We start from the raw sequence: 22,046 nt of genomic DNA, 5'->3' as shown, positions 1-22,046 counted from the left end.
ATCATTGTAATTTTTATCAAAAAATGTAATATTGGAAGCAGTTTAATATGCATTAGTCCTAGAAAATTCAAGAAAGTTCTACAGAGCTCTTTATTTTTTTCTAAGGCAACATTCGATAGTGATATTTATTTTATTCATTGCATGAAATTGGTTGATATAGCAACATTTACGGTCTTATTGTCAAAAAAGTGAAACGAAAATGGTGTTCGTTTGATTGATTTTACTAAAATAAATTAATTTTAATCTAAAATGGACTCGTATTACGTGTTAACCGGGAGTTGATGCAAGTGTTAATGAAATTATACTAATATATTATATTTGCCAGGTTTGTTCTTTCATTGCATTTGTTTGCCGCGCAATCTATATAAGTGTGTCGTATAACTTGTAGTTATTGTTCTAAATCGCAGTTTCTATAGATTTAGGTTTTTTTGCCTCAGAAAACTGACGGTCATGTTCACACCTTAGCATGTTCTCAAAAAGGAAAGAACCTAATTTACCCTGCTATAACCTATGGTCACGTACGCCACTTTAGGCTTGGCGTCCTAGCAGTGCCACTTTGTTTTACAATATACTGTTATGATTTATAGGTATGTTTTTCTCGTTTTGCATTCTTTGTCGGTTGTAATAATACTGAATTAGTGATGGAAATCAAATTATCTTGTTTGTTTCATGAACAATTACTAAACTGTTTTGTGTCTTCTTTCAGGGCCTTGTTTCAAGATCAATACTGAATTTCAACATAGCTAATATGGTTAGTATAATCCTACTACCAATATTATAAAACTAAGTGTTCATTTGTATGTATGTTTTAATAAAATCATGTTCAAAATCAATGTTAAATGCCTTAAATTGTTTTTGTTTATGTATTTATTTTGGGTTTCTTTGTATAAGCATATTGTGTTTATGATATTATGTTACATTGCAGCAGGTGGATGAACCTCCATTCCTGCCAGTGGGCACTGATGTCAGTGCTAAATACAAGGGTGCTTTCTGTGAAGCAAAGATTAAGAAAGTAGCCAGAAGCATAAAATGCAAGGTAAGTACTAATGTCATCTAAAAAGTAGGCAAAGCTTTATTAACATAAACTAGTACATTATAGAAAAATGTTTGTTTAATTTGATCTACACCATGCAACAACCTTAATTGCCAGACTTGGCAGACCTCAAGCCAGTATCCTGTATATAATAGGGGTAACTTCTTAATAATGTTTCCAGAAGTGTTTACAGCTAATTACAACCAAAATCAGATACAAGTAAAAAAAAACTGGTAATAAATAGAATAAATCTTGCATAAAGCGCCCCCTACTACCCCTGCCATTAATTGCTCCCTCTTCTTAAATTCAATTTCACATTCTTACTATTGCCACAATTTTTAAAACCTATGTTAAACCCAAACCAATTTCCAGGTCACACTCAAGGCTGGAGGCAACATAACAGTGAATGATGATGTCATAAAAGGAACCCTGCGCATTGGCAGCACAGTGGAGGTCAAGCAGGACCCTAAGAAGGATGCTGTGGAGGCGGTCATCACCAAGATCCAGGATTGCAGCCAGTACACTGTTGGTAAGTTTTGTAAAGTGTACCAACATTGGTACAACAGGAGAATGCCTTTTGGTAACTTACTGGAAATGCAAATACTGACTTTTTATTTTTTATAAAACTTCAATAAGCAAAGGGTTTCGAGTCAAGGGTAAGGTGAAAGAGATCTCTTAAAGGGATATGTTTGTCTTACTTATTAATTGTTTTCTGTTTGTCATGTTTAGGCAATAAATTGTTTTATACTTAATAGTAGGGATTATACCATCTTGAGAACTGGTACAATTAAATCCTTTTATCTAATCTAGGCATAGTGTTTTCTGCTTTAAAGGAACACAAGCTTTTATATCTGTAAACAAATATAGTTTACTATACTGTAATAGAATTAAGACATAATGACATGTAAAAATATTTTTTTATCAATAAATGATTGTATCGTATCATTTACAGATACAGACCCATGAGTTTTGCCTGTAAAGCGTAGACAAAACAAGTTAATTGGGGTCATGTACATTTTAAAGGCCTTTAGACATAATCATGTGCATTATAATACAATAAAATATCCTCTAGCTGTCCAGATATTTTAAAGGCTCTCCATTCCATTGTAGTGAATCTTTTTTCAGACAAATCAAATTGCCATTACCTTGGTATGCACAGTTTGTAGGTGAGTAGAGGGTAGAGGTTAGAAGTCATTTTGTGAGTCAGAGTGAATGGAGCAAACTTGGAAACTTATGCATTGTTTTTATATACTTTGTGAATTATTTCCCACCCAACATTAATCTCGAATAAATATCGTTTTTCAAGGACTGTATCATTTCAAACAGACAGAGAGAATCATACTATCTTTGTCTTACACTAGCACTAGCACCCAAAAGAAAAGGATAAGTATAGTTCTTTTTGTTCTAATTTACTGACATATTGGTTTGACCAACTATAGTTAAAAAATTAAAAACTGAACCATTCAATACTTTCCTCTATAGTGTTTGACGACGGCGACATCACGACCTTGCGGCGATCAGCACTATGTCTAAAGAGCGGGAGGCACTTTAACGAGAGTGAGACATTGGACCAGTTACCTCTCACACATCCAGAGCATTTTTCTACGCCAGTCATAGCAGGGCGGCGCGGGAGGAGAGGAAGAGCTGCGTAAGTTTCTTTGTTTTTTTATTTAAACTTTCCCCCACTCTTAAGTTTGGGGTTTGAAATTTAAGGTCTTGAAGTTTCGGATGTATTTGGAATTAATGACTTGAAAATAGATCGAATTCCGAGGCTACAATGGCTACATACGATGTTTCTGCAGCAAAGGGCGGACGCGGCGCGGAAGGGCGGATAAAGGGATTGAACGAGCATAACACTTTCTCGTGCTGTAACGGAATAACCCTTAAATGCATAATGATGTATATATGCATCGTAAAAAATATATGTTTTTTTAAATACTATGATTTTTTTCTTTATTTTTCCCTCAATCTATACAACATGACACATCTATTTCAATTTATTAAAAAGTTATACAAAAAATCATGCATTTAAGGGATAAGAGTTTGTTACTGGAACGACAAACTGTTTTTATAAAAACGATAACTAAGAGACGCAACGCGGCAAAATACGTTCCTTACAGTCGCACGTAACGGACGTAACTATCGCAATTCGCAATGCAAAACGATAATTTAAAAACGCCTTTAAATTTGTATAATTTAACCTTTTAAAAATACCTTTTAAAATATCTCCGTAGGCCGTAAATGTAGCTATAAATGAACAAAAGCTAATTGTCCCCATTAGGTCAGATGAGAGTGAAGGGGAAGTGGGCACTCGGCGCATGCCGGCGGACAGCGAGCCGCACGTGGGGCGCGTGGTGCTGGTGGAGGCGGCGGGCGGCGCCGAGCGGCGGCGCCCGCACCAGCCCGCCTTCCCCGCGCTCGTGGTCGCGCCCACGCCCGCCATCAAGGTCAAGGAGGACTACCTAGTGCGCTCCTTCAAGGACGGCCGATAGTGAGTCACGATCCCATCTATCGCATGACCCGAATGAGATTTTACACTTAAAACAATCATCCTCCACTATGATTTTATGTGCGTTCACGAAACGCTGAATAAATATAATTCATGGTATTGTAACAAGGCTTCTTCATATCTTTCGACATAAAATAACAAAATTTATGAGTAATACAAATGTAACCCAGAAATATTAAAGGATTGTTTTGTTTGTAGTTACACAGTTCCAAAGAAGGAAGCCCGGGAGTTCCGCAAAGGCAGCGCGCCGCTAGAATGGGGCGGTGTGGAGGCGGCGCTGCAGTTTCTAAACAACGGTACGCTGCCACCGCACTGGGACCGCGCGGCGCTCTTCAATGAGCCGCGCAATACCTCCGACGACGTAAGTAGTTCAGACAGGCTCGGCTCGGCCGACAGAGTTTACGTAAAAACGTTTGTTAATTGACGACGCCGTTTGTAAACGGCGGATTCTTACAATTTGACTGCGACATATTTATAAGCATACGAATAGTCGATATGATTATCATTGTATTTTTATTTTAGAGCTCCGATGACGAGCCTCGTGAAGAAAAAGACCACTTTGTGGCTCAACTCTACAAGTTTATGGATGATCGTGGCACGCCGCTTAACAGGAACCCCACTATTGCCAACAGGGATATTGATCTCTACAGATTATTTAGAGTAAGCTGTTTTTTTTTTTAAATTATTCGTTAATATTTGCAGTGTCAGATTATTTATAAACAATTCCTTGCATTCTTAGATAACGTCTTTATTAACTCGTTCATACTTCTGCTTTTCTGAACGTACTATTGGTCCGACTTTGTTCATAGCGCGATGCATTTGCCTTGCGAGGCAAGTAGAATTCATCGCACAGTAGCTGTACGTATTGTATCCCAAACTCATAGGTGCGTTTTTTGTAGGTGGTGCAAAAACTGGGAGGCTATAATAGGGTGACGAATCAGAATCAATGGAAGACTATAGCTGACAAGATGGGTTTTCATCCAGTCACCACTAGCATCACAAATTTATGCAAGCAGGCTTATAAGAAGTAAGAAATTTTTATTTTTATCAACACTTGCGAAACCGCTTTTAGGCTCAGCAGGCGAGAGGGGCGGCAGGAAGTTCTGTTAAACAAATGAAAATTCCCCCGCGAGCTCCTGTATCTTTTGACACCACTGCCATTCGTCATCTTTATTACTTTCGGAAATATAGCCAAATTATATTCCCGCACGAAAACGATCTGCAAAACATTTTCAATGTTAAAACACTACCATGGAGGGCAGGTATCTGGAGCCAAGATTAGATTAGTGGACAAGTTAGATCTTCTGTTCTGCATCATAGTGACGCTATACGCCTTTGTGCGTGGTCAACCTGAGACCAAGAGCTATCGGCTACCTCTCTCGGCAGATTCCTGCACAGCTTCGAGGACTTCTACCGCAAGCTGGGCGTGACGCTGGTGGCGCACCCGCGCGGCGCGCGCACGCCGCCCGCCGGCCGCTCGCTCATCCGCGACCGCGACAAGCAGCCGCCCACCTCCTCCTCCGCCTGCTCCACGCCCACCAACACTCAGGTAATGTTGACGCCGCCGCGCCGCCGCGCCGTCTGACGTGTTTTTATTTTAATTTAAATTGATTACTATAAGTAAATGTAATTAGCCTAGAATAATATTACTATTGTGTGCCCTTACAGGGTGTCATGATCTGACTTTATTTTATGTAACACCTATTATGTAAATGACAATACAATAAATAAATGATATTCACGTACTCAGTGCCTCAGTGCACACATGCATTTTAAAAAAAATATCAAAAAAGAGAAAAACTTTAAACCAGAGGCCTCTTTTAAATTAGACAAAAGCATTAAAAACTGTAATAGATGTCATATATTAAAGAAAAAGTGACGAAGCCCTCCAGTGGTGAAGGCCGGATACGAACCGGCGTCTTTAGCTATCGCGGCTAACGCCATGAACCCCTAGGCCACCCCGCCACGGCGGTGCCCGTCCGAATTTCTCGACTATATGCCATCTTAGTAAGACTAGGCGTTTTTGACCAGCCCTAAGGGCAAGCAGTGCGCGCTTGCACCTCCTAAACGAACTCCTTACGGACTTACGTTGTAGCGAGAGAGACTGGTGCTGCCATCTATGAACAAGTTTGGGAACAAATCAAATTATTTTATTAAATATTTTGATTTGTGTTTTTTTAAGTAGTCACACTACTATATATAAATTAAAAACTAGTGACGAAGCCCTCCAGTGGTGAAGGCCGGATTAGATCTTCAGGCTTCGTCACTTTTTCTTTAATATATGACATCTATTACAGTTTTTAATTTATATATAGTAGTGTGACTACTTAAAAAAACACAAATCAAAATATTTAATAAAATAATTTGATTTGTTCCCAAACTTGTTCTTAGACAAAAGCAGTTAAAAAGCTTAGGCCCTGAAAGCTATATGCTAAATCTAATCTACCCAATGTGCCTCACAACTGCACGAGATGCCTTGCGGGGGGCAATGATCGACGTTAAAAAAGTAAATTCTTAAATGTAGAAGAATTGACTTTTTTAACGTCCAATTCCTTTTGAATATAACCACGCTGTACCTAATTAGTCGTTACTTAATTTTAGTTTCCTTTTTGTTTGCGTATATCGGCCCACTTTATAAACACTTACATGTAAAGTGGGCCGACACCGATTATGGCCAGTACATGCTACATCGTTACAGCGCACCAAGGACAAGGACTCTGACAAGAGCGAAACGGACAAAAGTGAGAAGGAGGAGAAGTTAGAGAAAACTGAGAAACCCAAGGAGAAAATCAGGGGAAGCGATGAAGAAGATAGCGCGGATAACCAGCCGCTTATCATCACTGCTCCTAAGTAAGTCAAAGTTACTTATAGGTACTTTAAAGGCAAGCAAAGAGGATATAATATTATAGAGCGGTACTGTCATAGTAAATTTTGTAACCACAACAAATTCACTGCCATCTGTCGACACACTTTAAAACTAAAAATGAAGATTTATAAAAATACGATAAAATGTATTTAAATATGGATAAATTATTTTTATTATTTGCATTAATTATTTTTACGATTTTGACCCATGTTCTTTCACTGATATGCGTTAAAATTGTTAAATAACAAACGAAACCGTCAACGCCCTCTATACGAGAGTAGGCGCGCGCAAAGGTACTGGCGCCATCTGATCGAGAGTCAAATTTTCGTGATTTTCGAGGCACGTTTTTTCCTTAGACTGTATCCATATATTACGGAGTCATGTCTATCTTTGCAAGTAATGCAAGTATAGTTCACTCAGAACGAGCCGCTTTGCGACGAAATTGCGTGGCGAGGCAAACCCAAGCCGCGATCGGCGTATTCGTACTCGACATAAAAAATAAACAATTATTTTTACATTTTATGTTGCCTCGTAAGTTCGTGAAATTAATGAAGCTTTGTGCCATTAACCTTAAGGCTAAACCGACCGTCTCAATAGGTGCGAGAACTCGCATGTGAGTTTCATAACATTTCGGCATTTGATCGGCCGGCTGAATTGCATGTAACATCAATAGTCCGTAACGTAATTAAGTCTAAATAAGCCATAACCCGTATTTATCTGCCCAGGGTGGAAAAGGAAAAAGAGAAAGACAAGGAAAAAGAAAAGGACAAAGAGAAAGAAAAGGACAAAGAGAAAGAAAAGGACAAAGAGAAAGAAAAGGACAAAGAGAAGGAAAAGGATAAAGAGAAAGAGAAGGACAAGGATAACAAAAGTACAACGTCAACAACAACAACAACGACGACGAGCGAGGAGAAGATTGTCGTCAAACCGCGTTCGCAGTCGCGGAACCGTACGCTGCCCGTCAAGATGGAGGCGCTTGAGAAGCGGACGCCGAAACGACGACCCATATCGTCCAAAGGTAAGGACACATTTATTACTTGTAATGTCTTGGAATAACACGCAATTAATTAATGCTGTATTCTTTATTGGAACACAATATAAAAGATCTTACATTAAAGACGCCATATTGGAGAAGAGCGAGACACATAACATTACTAATATCAAAAATTCATTGATTGTATAAGAGATGGTGGAGAGATAAGATGATGGTCTAAGAAAATATCGTGTCCCCGAGATTAACAGGTTAAATAGATGGTGCTTTACAGTGCCATGTATGTATTGTGTTTTTATTAAATAGATGTGCAAGATGCAGAAAGTTTCCAAAAATAACGATTAAATCTCAAAATCAAAATTTATTTATTTGTAAACATAGGTTAAATATAGATTTTATACAATAATTTATGTTTCACTATGTTTTGCCATTTGGTATACAAATATAATCAAGAAGAGATGGAGCATGCACTAATTATAACATGATGTCAAACGAAAATAATGTGTTAAATCTCAAACAAAAATAAGAGTGTACTTAAAACTAAAAACAACTTAAATTCAAAATATGTTCAGTATATTCCATTATCGAATAGTATGCTTTTGTACCAAAAATTCATACAGGCATTTCTTAAATTCAGTTACATTATCTATTGCAATAATATGTTTTGGCAACTTATTGCATATTTTGGGTGCCATCCCAAAGATACTTTTAGCAAGCAAAGCCGAGTTCACGGATTGGATGTAAATTTTTTCGCATCTGCGAGTACTTTTAAACATTGAAAATTGATCCATGTTGTTTTTAATGTAAACCGCAGTTTCAAAAATGTATAGACATGGCAGGGTTAGTATATTGAACCTAATGAAATGTGGTTTACAGGTTTCCATTTATTGTAATCTACAAACAGATCTTAAACATTTTTTTTGCGCCTTAAAAGCAGCCTCGCGATCAGTGGAATTTCCCCAGAACATGACGCCATATCTTAGTATTTTTATGTATATTAGTATGCATGGTAGGCAGTAAGTAAAGCAGACTCTTTAACTCTTTTACTTAGATTATACAATGCATAATAAAATCTGCTAAGCTTATTGCATACAATTTCAATTAGATTTGATTCAGAAATTTCAGTAACATTTTACATGGGTCAAGTTGGAGCTGTGACTGTGAGCCCCTGGACATAGTAGAACAGCATAAATACCTTGGACTTATAATAGATAATAAATTTAATTGGAGTCCCACATTGACCATGTATGTAAGAGACTAAGAGCTGTACTCAGTAACCTGACAATACTTAAAAACAAAATGCCCTATAATACACTCCGTCTAATATACATGGCCATGGCTGACTCGGTGATAAACTATGGAATATCTAGCTATGGCAGAACCCACAAAAGTCACAGCGAATATATAGTTTACAGTTTAGAATCTTAAAATCCATTGTACCGCTAAAAATCAAATATAAACATAATTATGATAAATTATTCCAACATTGTAGAATAATGAATGTGTATGATAACGTGAAACTAGCGATAATATTAGAATATAGACATAAATTGGAAAGTCTGAATAGGTATGACAGACCAACTAACCTTAGAGTACTGATAAATAAAAAATATTTCAATATACCAAGTAGCAACAACTATTATGGGCAAAGAGTCTGGTCGAGTTATTTGCCACACATCTTAAATAGTCTTCCTAGAGATATAATAGATAATTTAGAAGAGGGTAAGTCCCATAAAATTAAAATAATGCTAAAAAAACCGGCCAAGTGCGAGTCGGACTCGCGCACCGAGGGTTCCGTACATGACATAATTTTAACAATGTACTTTTTATGTGAAACGTGAGTGAAAGGTAAATTGCGGTTTACGATTTATGACGTATTAAAAAAAAACTACTTACTAGATCTCGTTCAAACCAATTTTCGGTGGAAGTTTGCATGGTAATACATCATATATTTTAGAAGTTACGAGGGGCGGGGGGGGGGGGGGCACACTTTACCACTTTGAAAGTGTCTCTCGCGCGAAGTATTCAGTTTAGAAATAAATGATATTAGAAACCTCAATATCATTTTTGAAGACCTATCCATAGATACCCCACATGTATGGGTTTGATGAAAAAAAAATTTTTGAGTTTTAGTTCTGTGTATGGGGAACCCCAAAATTTTTTTTTTCTATTTTTGTGTGAAAATCTTAATGCGGTTCACAGAATGCATCTACTTACCAAGTTTCAACAGTATAGTTCTTATAGTTTCGGAAAAAAGTGGCTGTGACATACGGACGGACAGACAGACATGACAAATTTATAAGGGTTCCGTTTTTTACCATTTGGCTACGGAACCCTAAAAAGCACTGCCTGAATATTTAAGTTAAACATCATATTATATATATCATATTATATGTGTTAAATAAATAGTAATAATATAAATGTAATAGAAATAAGACCATACTTAGCGTACAATCTATTAGAGTGTAGATTAGGCTAAGTCTGTAAGTAGTTAAATTTGTAATTTCTTTTTTTGGAATAAACAGTTTAAATTTTAATTTTTTTTTAAGTTAGAAAGTTTATATTTTGGAAATGGAAAATTTCGTTCTCTTTGCTACAAACAACCCTTAAAAAAAGTTTATTTAACTTTAATCCGTCTGTTTTATAGAAAGTACAAGCGCTGTTATCACGCCGCGCGCGTCACGTCGACCACACGTGTCCACCGACAGTGATAGTTCTGGCCGAGCCTCAAGGTATGTTCATACCGACATTAACCCTAAGGGCCACCCCACACTAGCGTCTTTTGGGCGTCGGCACCAGATCAGCACTATGGAAAATGGCGTTGCTGTGCAGTTGCGTCGAGCAGCACCATAGAGTTGAGGAGACGCTAGTGTGTGTTGGCCCTAAACCAACCGAGCGTCGTCAGAAAATCATTATGCTTTTGTAACCATTTGTATTTATTTACCTGAGTAGGGCGAAATTTTAATTTTAAGTTGTTAGTATAATCAAAGATAAATATAACTCCGTAATAGATGGATACAGTCTAAGGAAAAAACGTGCCTCGAAAATCACGAAAATTTGATTCTCGATCAGAGGGCGCTAATACCTTTGGCCTACTCTCGCATAGAGGGCGTTGACGGTTTGTTTGATATTTAACAATTTCAACGCATATCAGTAAAAGAACATGGGTCAAAATCATATAAAATAATTAATGGAAATAAAAAAAACATTTATCCATATTTAAATACATTTTATCGTATTTTTATAAATCTTCATTTTTAGTTTTAAAGTGTGTCGATAGATGGCAGTGAATTTACTGTGGTTACAAAATTTACTATGACAGTACCGCTCTATCTTATTATATCCTCTTTGCAAGGGCCTGACACTCTTTAATAGAGAAAGATAGTCTTATTGCGATTCCTATAAGAGGAAAGAGATAATAGTGCCATGCTTTGTCCTTATCACCCACCGGGTTTTCTTTCATGGTCGGGTTATGGCAGCATAGGTAGGAGGCGATGGCGAAATACCAAAATTTATTAGAGTAAAAGAGAAAAAGGATTATGCTGCCATACATGAATATGTCTTTCTCTTACCCTTGGTCGCTCGGTTTCATGTCTATAACTACTATACTATGTCTATGCCTCTGGTATAATATAAATATTCTCTAAAGTTTTGTATCCAGTGACATGTAACGAAGCCATACGATAAATAAATAATAAATAACCATTTGTATGAGACAGACAGACAAATTGCTTCGACAAATTTGAACTGTCTAGTATTAGGGATATAAATAAAGACAAGGTCTATTGATTTTTTCTTAGATGTGGGCCAACAAAGAAAATGCAAAGTCGCCGCAGCCAGAGCGCTAACTCGGCGAGCAGCGGAAACACCATCGCGTCTAACAGCAGCAAGCGACCGAGGAAGCGCAAAACTACCGAGTGAGTTCACACGCGAAATAAACTACATGTCGTCTAGATAATAGCTATATCGGTTCGGAATAGTGGCATAGCGGCGGCACGGTAAAACATCTGGAGTGTGACAGCGCCATCATAATAGGGTATTCTCCTACTAGTCAAATTAGTTTCTTTTTTAGAACCTATAAAATAAACATTTAAAAAAACCGGCCAAGTGCGAGTCGGACTTGCGCACGAAGGGTTCCGTACCATTACGCAAAAAGCGGCAAAAAATCACGTTTGTTGTATGGGAGCCCCACTTAAATTTTTATTTTATTCTGTTTTTAGTATTTAGCACGGTTCATGAGATACAGCCTGGTGACACACGGACGGACAGTCTTAGTAATAGGGTCCCGTTTTCCCCTTGGCGTACGGAACCCTAAAAAGATTTATGAAGGAGAGCCCTGGCATCAATAATGAAGACTTTATTAACTAGTTGTTTTGAGTTCTATATTTAATTTATCTGTTTTTTCACCAGACCATCAACAAATGAGCCGACTCGTGCAAGCAACGTGAAAGCTCAAGTGGGAGACAAGCTAAAGGTGTACTACGGACCCACGCAGTCGGAATCAAAGGTAATGAAACCGAAGGTAAATAATTATACATTTATGTTGGCCATGACTCCGAGATGAATTGTAACTTGTCCTACTAACCATTTAAACATTGACACTGGGTTATAACAAATAATTTGTGTAATGTATGGTTATGCTCGTACATTATAATATTTTGTCCAAAAGAACTCAATGCACGTTTCATTACCAACTTTTTATGCCCTAACTAATTGTGAAAGTGATAAAAACGCGCTAAGACGTGTATTACCGAAGATAGAATGTGTGATCCAATTCCTAACATCTTTATTACATTTATGTACAGTCAGCTTCGAAAGCATTTATTTAGTAATGTTAGTATGTAGTTTAGTATTTTGTTCCAATGCAACATTTATTTAAATACAATAACAACTCGCTATTTTTAAGTTGTTATTAAAGAGAAGGATTTTTTTTATCATAACTGATTGTAAAGCATAGTTGCGATGGCAGGTGAAACGGATTTGTTGTCTTCAGTTATTTTCTAAAATTCACACTTCTTTAATATTGTTTTGTTAAACCATGCATGTAATAATGTTTTGGACGCTGACTACCTGCAAAGCGAATTCCTGCATTTATCTCGGGTCAATCGGTTCATTTCGTTCGTTTAAGTTTCTCAAAGTATAAACTTTGAGATCTAGCATGTGTCTAACGATGTTGTATCTCAGGTGACGTACGAGGCGAAAGTGATCGAGATCTCGTCGGAGGGGATGCTGCGGGTGCATTATACGGGGTGGAACACGAGATACGACGAGTGGATTAAACCACAGAGGATCGCTCTTAACGTGACGCAGCATGAGACGCGAAATAAGAAGGTTGGTTTAATTTTCCGTCGTGATGGTAGTTTCCTGGCTGTAAGATACACTTTTCTAGTTTAGTTACAATGATTTGTTGATTTATTAGTAAACTTACCATGTTTTTGTTTATTTCAGAGCATAAGTAACAGCAGACGGGTCAGATCAAAGAGGACAGAAGGTATTGTTGACAATGATGCAAAAATTAAGTTTATATGATAAATTGAACTTGATTGATGCATTGGGCCAACAGTGGTTCATAAATAGGCTACATTATTATAATGTTTATCCTAAATCTGAGTATTTCTTTCAGAATCATCGACTCGCTCTGATTCGGATAGCGATTCAGATAGCGATGACAACGTGAAACGACCTAAGAAACCTGACGACAAGTCCAATATAAAAAGTTTGTATTATAAAATGAATTGTTTTAAATTGCAGAATAAACCAGTCATACATATGACTAACCGCAAACTCTTTTTTCGTAGCACCCAGGTCTAAAGACGCTAAGTCCAGCGACAGCAGTAGTTCTAGCAAACCTCGCAAAAGGCCAATCAGGACAGTATCCACGCCCACTGCTGTTTCCCCTGCCAAGAAACCACGCCCCAGCTCTTCCACGCACCAAGGGCGGGACTACGACCTGAACGAAATACGATCGGAACTTAAAGGACTTCACACAGTCAAGCAGGAAACTGAAGAACCGATAAAGCAAGAAGTGGTGGAGAAGGAAGCTTCCAGCCCACCACAAGCCGCCGCGTCTGCCCCCGAACCAGCTCCGCCAGAGAAACAACCTAAAGATGAAGATGTTTACGAGTTCAAGGAACCGGAACCGTTTGAACTAGAACTGCATGATGAGAAGAAGAAACGAACTCATAGGATCTTTGATGATATTTCACCTAGCAAATACACTTCAACGCTGTCTAAATCGCTGAGCGAAGAAATTTCCGAGGATCCATTGAAGACCCGAACGACTCCTTTACGATCGCCGTCTCTGTCGCCTTTCAGAGATTTTGTCTCCACGAGCACCGCGCCAGGCCGACAGAGCCCTGAGGAAGATTCCAAGGATGGTCTATTTTCTTTAGACGAAGATTCCTTCCCTGGCGACGGCAGTTCAGGACATCGCTTTGAAGGCTTTATACCTGCAAAGAATCAAGAAACTTACTCGAAGAAAAGCAAGGTCTCGAAACTTCGGGAACTAATCGATGATTCGCCGGATAGCAGAGCTGATGATGAACAATCGTCTGAGGACGAACCTGAGAATATAGCTATTAAAGAAGAATTAGGAGAACCAAGCTCTAGCTCTGTGCCAACTTCCGAGTCACCAAAATCTCCAGAACCAGTGAAAGAATCATCTAACGAATCTGAACAGGTTGAGGATTCAAAAACAGAAAACAATATTTTAAGCATGCTGGGAAATCCAGAAAAGGAACTAGAGCTTCTAGAAAGTATTCCAGAGCCTGCGAACACGCCTCCTCCGCTTGTATTCCCGTTAATTCAAATAAAAGACATACCCATTCCAAGCACACCTTCAGAATCCACGAGTGACAGCACTCCAGATTCGAAGGAAGAGACTGTAAAGGAGGAAACACCAATTATTGATTTGGATTCTATCCCACTTCCAAGTGACGAGCCAAAGGACAATGTGTTTAAAATCAACAAGGAACCAAAAGAAAGTATCTTTAAACCAAAGGAAACAAAAGAAAAAGAACCCATTAAAGTTAAGGAATCGAAAGAAAGTACAATTAAAGTTAAAGAAATTATAGAGGCGGAAGTTAAAGAACCCAGTGAAACTGTACAGAAATCTAAAGATACAAAAGACAGTATTTTCAAATCTAAAGATACTAAAGAAACTCCTGTTAAAGCAAAAGATCTGAAAGACAGTGCTTTAAAATCCAAAGATCCAAAGGAAAGTACACCAAAATCCAAGGATCCGAAAGAGAGTGTGCCCAAATTAAAAGATACAAAAGAAACAAACCCTAAACCAAAAGATAAAGATCCAAAAGAAAGTATTTTCAAACCAACGGATACTACTGAAAGTGTTTTCAATCCCAAAGAAAACATTATTAAAGTCAATAAGGATCCAAAAGAAAGTGTTTTCAAAATCAACAGGGACCCCAAAGAGAGTTGTACAAAAACAAAGGATCCCATCGAAAGCACGTCGAAACCCAAGGAAGCAAAGGAAGTGCTCAAAGTTAAAATCGAGCCTTTGAAGAGTTTGGATCCTGAACCAAATCCTAAACTAGAACCTCCATCAAGTCCTCTGATAGATACTGAAGAAGACAAATCGGAGCCGGATAGTCCGGCGCGAATCGACGTTATTCCTGAGCCGCCACCCGCCTTCCTCGTACAATCCGAAGGCCCTAAGATAGCCGACAAACTTCTTAAAGCTATCAACAGCGCTAAACGGTTGTCCATGTCTCCACCACCCGTTGAAGACAAAATAGACAAAGATAAACCACGCGCGCTTACACCTAAAACTGACCTTCTTAAAACTAGCAAACCGGAAGGCAAACAATCACCCATACCGCTAGAAACTAAAACTCCTAAACAGGACATAAAACCTCTAACTAAGGAGCCATTAAAGAAAATCAGTCCAACAGTCACGGATTCCATTTTCGGTGAGCCTTCGAACTTTACCGATGCGAAACGTGATCTCGCAGACATCAAGAAAGTCAAGGCGAAAGAACCCTCGCCGCCCAGGTTATTAAGTCCTTTAAACATCCTGGAGCGACGAAAGAGTGTAGCGGATCTGCCCATGCCTACCCCGGGCAAGAACAATAAGGTGCTAAGTGACACTATACAGAAGCTGTCTAGCCAGATTAATTCGAGCCAGGCTGCCGCGGCGAGCATTCCTTTGCCACCTTTCCCGGCGGAGGATAGAAGCGAGTCCAGTGATTCTGATGATTCTGATAGAAGGTAAATATCACAATATTTCATATGTAATAACTAACAGTAGTTAATACTTAGCATAAGACACACAAATTCAGGTCGTAACAATTCATAATTGTTCATAAGTACTGTCGGAATTTATCATAGCATTGATGAATAGCACTCGTTAATGTTCTTTCGGGTTAAGCAAGATTCAGAGGGCACATGTGACCATTTCGAGTGTTCATTAAGTGTGCGCGTACGGATTAACAATCCACTTTGATTGATGAATAATTGTTTCCACAGGTTAATAATAGACAAGCTGACAGTAGAGGAGTGGAGCGGCACGGACGCGGCCCGCAGCGCGCTGCACGCGGGCAAGTCGCCCGGCGAGTGGAGCGCCGGCGAGACGCTGCTCATGCTGGAGGACGCCTGCAAGAACGAGCGCAAGCACAGTCAGTATACATGATGGAGTAACCACGAATACCGGCACTCCTAAATTCTGTATTAATATCTCAGATGCTTTACACAGTTTGGTTGTCCGGTCTACTACCTGATTTATTTTTGTACTGAAATAATAGTACGATTTTGCAGAGTGGGTTGTCTACTGGGAATCGAACTGTCATTTTAGATGTGACAGACTAGTGCGTCTTAATAGTCAACGCTCGATCTCGCCTTACTCGCCTAGCCTTTGATCTGTCGAGTTTTGAGATCACGATTGAATATTGCGCGTAAAATAGCTTCTGATAAGTACATGCCACTGTATTATTTCCCAGGCGCACGCGTAGTGGTGGCGGGCAGCGCGCGCGGCCTCGCCGCCGCCGAGGACGACAGCAACCTGTCGCTGCTGCTGTGCGAGGAGACCATCCCCGGCTCGCCCGCGCCCGACGCCGAGCCGCCGCCAAGGCCGGACCTGCACATGCCGTTCGCGTGCGCGCCGCAACACGCCAACAAAGGTCTCTACCTATACTCCACACTCCGCACATAAAGAGCCCTTTCGTGGGAAATTAAAGCGCGAAGCGACTCGATGCGTGACGAGGCGCCACGTCCTCACGTGCATTTGTCATTACTGCACTACGGCATGTTCGTGCTTACCTAAGTCACTAGGGTGTGTGTTCCCGGTTGTCGCCATACAATCTCAATATCGAGAGTAATCTCTGTCTGATTATTATTACACTACACCCCGCCTGAGGTACGCCCGAATAATTACAAGCCTCGACGGCCGCCTCTTCCATTTGACCGATGTGTAGTGCTCTAATTGTGTAATGTTTATTCGTAGTAATATTGAATACAGTGTTAATTTGTTATCTTCAGTAGAAGAACGGCGCGCAGGTTCAGCGCGTTCGCCGGTAGCGGGCGGACACGCGGCGGAGGCGAGCTGCGCCCCCGCCGCGTGGGGGCGGCGCGCGCTGCTCGACAACACGCCGCCCACCACGCCCGACAGCAGCCTCGACATGTCGCCCATGAGGTCAGTCTCGCCAAACCTATGAGGCCTATTCTAGATCTCGTAGACTACTGGGGAACAGCAGGGATGATCAGCAGCGAGGTCTTCTGAGAGAAGCTGTAGCGTCACTTGTCGCTGCATAAAGTCGTGGGAGGAGACGAGCGAAGTATGGACTAAAAGTAACAAAAAGACCTATAAGGAATTTACAATGCTTGGGTGAAAACGATGAACTGTATATGATATACGCGTATATAGGACTAAACTTTGCCATTTTTCTTCCGTGTTAGTGTTCCTGCAAAAATATGTACTTTAATTTATTACAGAGAACGGCGCATTTCGGAGCGAGACAGTCCGATGGAAAGGAAAGAAGACGAAGACGACAGGCGTGAGAATGACGCCTCTGCCATGGACATTGACAAATCTCATGGTAAACAACTTTCAAAGTGTTTATGCTCGAACAGCGTCATGTTTCTATACTCCTTTTAGTTACATGTCTCGATTTAGACGTTACAAAACTTTACTTATCTAACCACTTGGCGCGTTATAGTACATTACTACAGAGGCCGTGAAGTAAGGGGTTGCCGGCCGAAGAGAATAGAGATGTTATGAGGCCGGCAACCCCTTTTCACGCCGAGGTATGTATAGTGCTTTTCTCAAACATGCAATGAAATAATAATACAAATATGATGATGATAATGTTTCATGTCCTAATGTGAATAGGTTATTCAGTGCGTCGCGTATTAAAGGGGAACGAAAATTTTATTATTTTTGCACTACGACGCACGGTTTAGGAGATACAGCCCTATATGCCTAGTTTTTTTTTTCATTGTGTTTTTTTATATATTACTTGGGGGTTTCTTAAAGGGGAACGATGATTTGATTATTTTTGCGCTACGACGCACGGTTTAGGTTATATAAAGTTATAAATCAGCCGTTTAGCCTGTTCAATTTACTATGAAATTCCTTAACAGTTCTCTCGCATTGCTCCGCCCGAAACATGATACTTTGAAGCCTGTATCACGCACCTATTGACGACATTTCATTGGGTATTTATTGTTTCCCATAAAGTTTTAAGTCATAAGGTTTGTCATAATGTATCCACATTTTCGTTAGTCATAATTTGGTTTTTCTCAGAAACACCGTAACCTTTCAGGATTGCCATAAAACAAACTTAACCTAACCTATCTATAGGATAACCTTACGAAAATCCTGAAAAGTTAACGGTTTCAGAATTATGACTAATGATAATCTGACAATCATTACATTATGAATTATGACTCAATAATTATGTCAAACAAAGGGACTCCCATTTAATTGCATGTTTGAGAAAAGTCTAATGCCTCCTGTACTGTACACTATGGCGATGACCTTTGATAGTATCATCGGCAAGATCATCGTGCAAGTATCCACGTACATGATCGCCTGTACAACGCAACCACCCGGCGATTTCCTTTGATGCGTGCCCAAAAAACCGACAATTCACGGGTCGCAGGCGATCATTGGCGATGATAGACGATGACTGGCGGGGACTGCCGAGTATTCCCTCTACACTATCGTGCCCGCCAGTTATCGTCTATCATCGCCGATAGTGTAGAGGAGCTATTATAATTAAATGCTACGGCTTACACATGAGTGAGCTTGCGAGGTGAATATGGTTTTTTGATATTGTAGGAGGCGCGCGGTCGCGCAAGGCGTCGGAGTCGTCGTGCGCGGGGGCGGGGTCGGGCGCGGGGGCGGGCGCGGGCGCGGGGGCGGGGGCGGGGCGCGGCCGCAGCCGGCGCGCGCGCCGCGACACGGACGACGCGCGCGCCGCCGACCTCAAGTACAACTTCTTCATCGAGCTCGGTGAGTTACCCTACCCATCCGTCACGCATCTAACGTCCTGGCCACGACATTGCGCGACTGGCTTCGGCTAAGGCGATAACCATAGGTTGGAGCGAGACACAGGGATCGTTCCTTTCGTTCCCACCTATGGCCGTGGCTCACTGCTGCCGCCGCCGCGCAAAGTCGTGGCCGGGCCGTACGAGTTTGGCTAGGCCTTTAATAGTATTTTATATAATCGTGATATAATAGAGAGCTTTTTTATAATTGACTAAACCGTATCGATAAAATTCTTATACTCGAGTCGGAGTGTCATAGACTATCCAACGTTGATAACGTTACGAAATTAGTGGCGTGAAATTGATTTTGTGACAGTAGTTTTACCAACAGTTTCACGTGTAATTGAATATTTTCGTAATGCATGTGTCAAGCGAATAAATTAATGTCATGCAACTAATTTCGTAGTGTAAATGCGACGTGAAAAACTAGTGTCGCGAAAGTGCCCGCGCTGTGCGGACGTGTAGCTTCGATGCTGATGGGGCCGTGGGCCCTGCGATATTGTGAATTTCACGACACTAATTATTTCACGAGATTACTTTCGCATATATCAAAACTACTTTCGTGAAACTGATTGCAACATGCGTGACACTAATTTCGTAATGTAAATCCCGCTTTAGGGAAGACCGAACCGGAACCGATAGGAAGATACCAAGTGAGCGTGAAACACTTTGTGGAAACTACCTTACTTTGTACTATACTCCCACAGATAGGTTTTCTCTCTCTCAGTCCCCACACGGAGGCACTCTTTTACGGTGATTTGGCACGGAAATCTCACATTAATCGTTAACAATTTACCACCATTCGCAATGTTTTTTTACTTCTGTTTCAGACCCGTCATGGGACTGCCAGACCCGCATCACCGTGCTGACGACGCGGCTGGCGGACCTGCGCAAGGCGTACCACTCGGTGAAGGCCGAGCTGGCCGCCATCGACCGCCGCCGGAAGAAGCTGCGCCGCAAGGAGAGAGAAGGTTAATATTACCTAGTTACGAAAAAGTTGGAACGGTTCTTGGAAAATTTTACAAGTAATAAACGATGTTTCCATTTTTGGAAATAGAAAAATTCGTACCCCCATATAAAAATGTGAGGAATTTCCGAGTTTTGTCCATGCGGAAAAGCTCTTAATTGAGAAAACTTTTTCATTCACTTGATGCTTAGCAATAGGGATGTTGACTGTTTTTTTTTTTACTAGCCTATTATGGTGTCCCACTGCTGGGCAAAGGCCTCTCCCCTTGTCTTCACCGACTCCCGATATAGTGCCTGTATATATAGTTGTTGAGAAAGGTGTCTAGGTCGTCCCGCCATCTCCGTCTGGGCCTGCCGGGTCCGCGCCCCTCTTCTGGCATCCATTTAAAATAAATTATTTTACACCATGCATGAAATAAAGCACCAAAACATTAATAGAGAAATGTAGACAGTTGTTTTTAGACAAAATGTATACATATATTTTTATATTTTAAATCGTATAGCACTATAAAGAGTAGGTAAGTTGACCGTGACGTCATTTGCTAGTATTTAATATAAATTCCATAGCGGCAAATCATTTTGACAGTTCGAAAAAAGAAACTAGTTTGACTAGTAGTCAAATACCCTATAGTGGAAGAATTAAATTTCATTGTCTGAACGTAAAATGTGGTATTTCTACGCTCAATAGATAGCGAGCGTACTTACGATCAACTATATGAAATGCCAGATGTTTTAGGTTATTGCAGTCTTGCAGAATTTATCATGTGATTATATTGTTTCAGCCGTGAAGGCAGCGAAGGCGGCTTGCTCATGATGAAGGCAGTAGTGAGGGCCCTGATCTCAGCCGCCGCCAACAGACAGTTCATTCGTTTTAGAATGAACGGGCACGCGAACTTGCCTGTCTCCCGTTAAGCTACGTTGAAAACAAGCTAGAACATTAGCATGTAGAATCTGTATTGTTATTATGCCTATCGTACAACCTCGTTGTATAAAATTTCATCGTATCTAAATAATAATTTATGGTACATGTTTCGTCTGGATAATTTAAAGGCTTGAACGCATGGTTTGACGCCGAAGTATTGTATGTATATGTAATTTATAGTTTCGCAAATGTTACCTAGGTATGTGGGGAATAAGTGAAAGTACATATTTAGCAATACTGTTATTGTGCAATTATGCGGAATCTAAACGGAATATTGCTTTCATAAATATATACATGAACTACATACTATTAATAGGAAAGAAATACATTATTTATTATATTTGAAGACTGATCGATCGAAATATGGGATAAATGTATTTGACACATTTTTATTTAAGGTTTATAATATTTCTTCAATTTATTATGTCGTTTATTTGAATATAGACAGTTTTATTGATATGAGCTGTTCATTTCACCTGTCCTGTCTTGTATAAACAACACACAGTAACTCTCACCGCGTATAGCAAAGGCTTAATACAGTCAGCATCAGGGACTAGTTCGTTGGTCAGCATCAAATAGTAATGTGCAGGGACCGGCCCGCTATCCCTTATAAAGGGTTTTTGTATGAGTTTTAATATATTGCTTATGATGGTTAGCCATAAATAAGGGTACTCTTTTAGCATTAACCTTGTTCATAAAGCACACATTACTTCGCATCCGATAGCGAACGATTGTCTACTATATGAAGTATGGATGGTATAGAAAGGATGCCAATCTGTTATGGCAGAATTGTTGCAAAAGTGACTGCTTTCAGCTTTAAATAATAGTTCCTTATCTCTCCGGTGGCGCTAGTTAGGCTCTGGGACATGAACCAACAAATAACCCGACCAAATTACGTAACACCGAAATACTACCAAAAACAACCTGTTTTTGGTAGTATTTCGGTGTATGGTGGCGCCGCCTAATTACTGTTTTTTGATGGACACTTTTCATACATAGAGATTTGGCTCCTTTATATAGTCTCCATGATATGAAGTATTCGAAATTGTCGAGTATCTATTTTACAAGAGATTGTAAAAGGTTTCATAATTGCATAAATGTCAATCAATACTGGCCACTTACAAAAGTTGGCTAACATAATAAGGGAAAGTTTTATGAGCTGCTAAATTGTTAGGGTAGCCCTTATGAAGGGCTAGCTATATTGTTTGATAAGTTTTTTGGTCTGGGATAGGCAAATGAAAGGGCTAGCAGTTCGAA

The 22,046-nt window shown here is 39.9% G+C and overlaps 1 protein-coding gene across 6 annotated transcripts; it reads left to right on the top strand.

Moving 5' to 3' along the window:
* The first annotated feature begins 172 nt into the window (after window positions 1–172).
* Window positions 173–21,246, top strand: LOC134748290 (AT-rich interactive domain-containing protein 4A-like). 6 transcript variants are annotated; one of them, XM_063683027.1, is made up of 26 exons: window positions 173–325; window positions 707–751; window positions 926–1,036; window positions 1,406–1,562; window positions 2,516–2,681; window positions 3,315–3,524; window positions 3,741–3,903; window positions 4,065–4,202; window positions 4,442–4,569; window positions 4,929–5,091; window positions 6,250–6,392; window positions 7,134–7,426; window positions 10,047–10,131; window positions 11,200–11,316; window positions 11,810–11,921; window positions 12,584–12,730; window positions 12,848–12,890; window positions 13,023–13,115; window positions 13,198–15,625; window positions 15,884–16,032; window positions 16,354–16,533; window positions 16,892–17,045; window positions 17,345–17,448; window positions 18,693–18,866; window positions 19,732–19,872; window positions 20,650–21,246. In XM_063683027.1, the coding sequence occupies exons 2-26, from the start codon at window positions 749–751 to the stop codon at window positions 20,679–20,681; spliced, it is 5,634 nt and encodes a 1,877-aa protein (XP_063539097.1). In that variant the 5' UTR covers window positions 173–325; window positions 707–748; the 3' UTR covers window positions 20,682–21,246. The 6 variants fall into 6 exon arrangements, with proteins under 6 accessions (XP_063539097.1, XP_063539099.1, XP_063539098.1 ...); XM_063683029.1 differs by having other exon boundaries at window positions 6,241–6,392; window positions 11,810–11,906; window positions 16,895–17,045; XM_063683028.1 differs by having other exon boundaries at window positions 6,241–6,392; window positions 11,810–11,906.
* Window positions 21,247–22,046: the final 800 nt, after the last annotated feature.

Source organism: Cydia strobilella, chromosome 16 (assembly GCF_947568885.1).
Source record: "Cydia strobilella chromosome 16, ilCydStro3.1, whole genome shotgun sequence".
NCBI lineage: Eukaryota > Metazoa > Arthropoda > Insecta > Lepidoptera > Tortricidae > Cydia > Cydia strobilella.
Note: the sequence above shows the minus strand (reverse complement) of the source record. Positions and strands in the feature narration are given on the sequence as shown.